We start from the raw sequence: 3030 nt of genomic DNA, 5'->3' as shown, positions 1-3030 counted from the left end.
TAGCCTGAGTTGGTGATCCCGGATTATGCAAGTAATAGGTCCCACGCCAGTCTCATGGTTGGAAACATGTTCCTGCCTACCCCATGATCCGGCGAAGGGACTTGTTACAAAAGGCATCTAGACGAGACTCCAAGACACTGGATAGCATCCAGGTTTTGCTTCCATAGAGCAAAACTGGGAGTATCAAGGCCTTGAAGACATGCAGCTTGGTCCATCTGCATAGGTACCCACATCTTCAAATGCTCTTGTTGATCGAGTTCATGGCATACTATTAGTTTAAAAGGTCCACATATACATGGTCCAATATTGAATTTTATAGGCTTGTGAGACATATGAATGAATTATTATTTCTCTTTTGGTTGGAATGGAAGCTCTATATATTCACGAATCATTCTCTCTTATGTAGCACTATCACAGATCACTTCTCACTGGTAATTTTAGCACTTATTATCACTGAGCTAACCACGACACCTCTCTTACTCATTGCCAAATAATATCTATATATAATATATATATATATATATATATATATATATATATATATATATATATATATATATATATATATGCATATACATATATACATATATATACATATATATATATATATATATATATATATATATATATATATATATATATTTATATATATATATATATATATGTTACAGGCAATATGTGAAACTAGTCATTACATGAAATGACTAAAATATTTAGGCATTATGTGAAATGACTGAGACCACCATTCATTTCACGTAATGACTCAAATAGCCAGTCATTCTGTGTAATGACTGAAAAATACGCACCCTGATTACACCTATTGCCTAATTATCCATTTGTTCATTCAGGCAATCAGTGTAGAACACTATAATGCCATGTCTTCTGTACAGTCAGGTAACAAATAAGCTGGAAGAGGGGAGACTGAGTGCCATTCCAGGGCGGCATGTTGGCTTCTCATTGCCCTGGTGTCAATGAAGAACGGATGGTTAGTGTCCGAATGGAGAGACCTATCGGCTTCCTACTGAACGGTAGAGACTATGACTACACACCAGGGCACTGGGTGCCCCAGTTAACTAATGCTGCATGGCTTCTCTTGGCGAATGTCCTCCAGTGTGCTACTGGATGACTATAGTGAGGGATGGTGGGGAGGGCAGGGGGGGGCTACCACCTCCAACTCGGTCAAAATCACCACTAAATTTATTCAAAGTCTAGGGGTCGGGACCCCTATTCCCGTGGTGGCGGCTACCAAAGTTTTTTTTTATGTTTGTTCGCTTGAAATGTGATGTCAGAAGTGCTACAGGAGGATTACAGTGGGGGATGGTGAGGAGGGAAGGGGGATGGGGGCTGCCACTCTCCTATATAAAAAGCTTGCCTGGGACCTCAGTACCAACACAGCTACGAACAGAACCATGGCAGACACAATGGAGGAAATATTCAAGCACGAACTTTATCGGAGATATGAGCAGATGAAGAAGGTTTTGATACCGAAGGACCAATATTTCCAAATTATCGATGAACTGAAGCAGTACAAAGAGTCACCATGAATACTACTTGCTCACAAAGTAAGTACATGTATAAGGTAACCAACGGGGAGCCATGGATTCGTGAAAAATAACTGTATTGTTGTATTGCTGTATTATTGTATTGATTAATGTGTTAAGTGTTGATTGTTATGAACGAATCAACATTTTTTGTCATATGAAACGATAATTTTATAGGAACACACTGTTTTTCTCACATTCATAACTCATTGCTTACCTGTGGCACCATAGGGGATGAGGAGGGCTCACCTCGGAGACTAGTGCAACCCGACCTTTAGTGTTCAATACTAATCAAAAGATTAGCTGGTTTTTAATAGTTGCGAAGCTGCCTACGACGCATACATTTGTATGTCTTTTTCCGATTCCCGCAATACACTCTTTAGTTTACCATAGTAATTAACGGATTAACTGTGTATGAAAGCGTTTCCGAAGTTGCCACTGACCATACATTTATATGTCTGCTTCACATATAAATGATATAGAAAAACTCATAAAGAAAAGAAAGAGCGACGATGAACCGGTCCTGTACTACGTCGCCATCGAGGATACTTACGAAGTAATCAAGAAAGCACACATCATTACAAGTCATGGCGGGTGGGATCGCATGATCAAAGAAAGCAAAGAAATACGCTAACATCACATGGGAAGCTCTTGAATTGTTTAGATCTTACTGTGAAGAGTGCCAGAAGAAAAGAAAGCTACCAGTTACAAAGGATGTGGTTGTTCTACCCATCTTGACAGATGGGTTTTCTTCCCGTGGCCAAGTGGACTTGTTTGATATGCAATCGATGGCACAGGGTTCCTACAAATGGATTATGGTCTATCAAGGCCACCTCACCAAATTTTGTGTCCTGCATCTGCTATCGTCGAAACGTGCAGCAGAAGTGGCGCATCATCTAACTGAGATATTTCTCTTGTTCAGAGCTCCATACATATTACAGAGTGATAATGGGTCAGAGTTCACAGCCGAAGTGATCAGTGAGCTGAAAATCATCATGCTCAAACTTGTCCTCGTTCATGGAAAGCCTTGACATCTACAGAGCCAAGGATCCATGGAAAGAGCAAATGGTGACATCAATGACATGCTGGTTGCATGGATGAGAGACAACAACACCACGGATTGGAGCATTGGAATCAAGTTTGTCCAGTTCCAGAAGAATTCCAGCTTGCATGCAGGTATTCGCATATCACCCTATGCAGTCATGTTTGGATGAGAGGCCAAAGTGGGCCTGACATCATCCTCGCTGCCTGATGAGGTAATTCAAAGGATACAGTGTGAGGATGATCTGTTAGCTGTACTCACCACCGGTCAAAAAGGAGAGGAACCAGGGCCTGTTCCCAGTGCTGAATCAGCCGAAGTTCACTTTGATACGGAACGTCCCAGTCCTCCTTCAGTAATCCCCAACACCCCAGTACCTGTCCGACTTGTATCAACTGAGGTTCACGTTGATGCGGAGCGTGGCCATCATCCTTCAGTAGACCCAAACCA

The 3030-nt window shown here is 41.3% G+C and overlaps 1 protein-coding gene across 1 annotated transcript in view; it reads left to right on the top strand.

Annotated features, from left to right (window-relative positions):
• The first annotated feature begins 2593 nt into the window (after positions 1-2593).
• The window catches only part of LOC119584916, a 999-nt gene continuing 562 nt past the window's right edge, over positions 2594-3030 (top strand). Inside the window, exons 1-2 of the mRNA XM_037933534.1 lie at positions 2594-2717; positions 2757-3030. The exon at positions 2757-3030 is cut by the window's right edge and continues 103 nt beyond it. Coding sequence (XP_037789462.1) covers positions 2594-2717; positions 2757-3030 — 398 coding nt within the window. The remainder of the gene's footprint in view (positions 2718-2756) is intronic.

This window comes from Penaeus monodon, chromosome 18 (assembly GCF_015228065.2).
Source record: "Penaeus monodon isolate SGIC_2016 chromosome 18, NSTDA_Pmon_1, whole genome shotgun sequence".
In the NCBI taxonomy this organism is placed as follows: domain Eukaryota; kingdom Metazoa; phylum Arthropoda; class Malacostraca; order Decapoda; family Penaeidae; genus Penaeus; species Penaeus monodon.
Note: the sequence above shows the minus strand (reverse complement) of the source record. Positions and strands in the feature narration are given on the sequence as shown.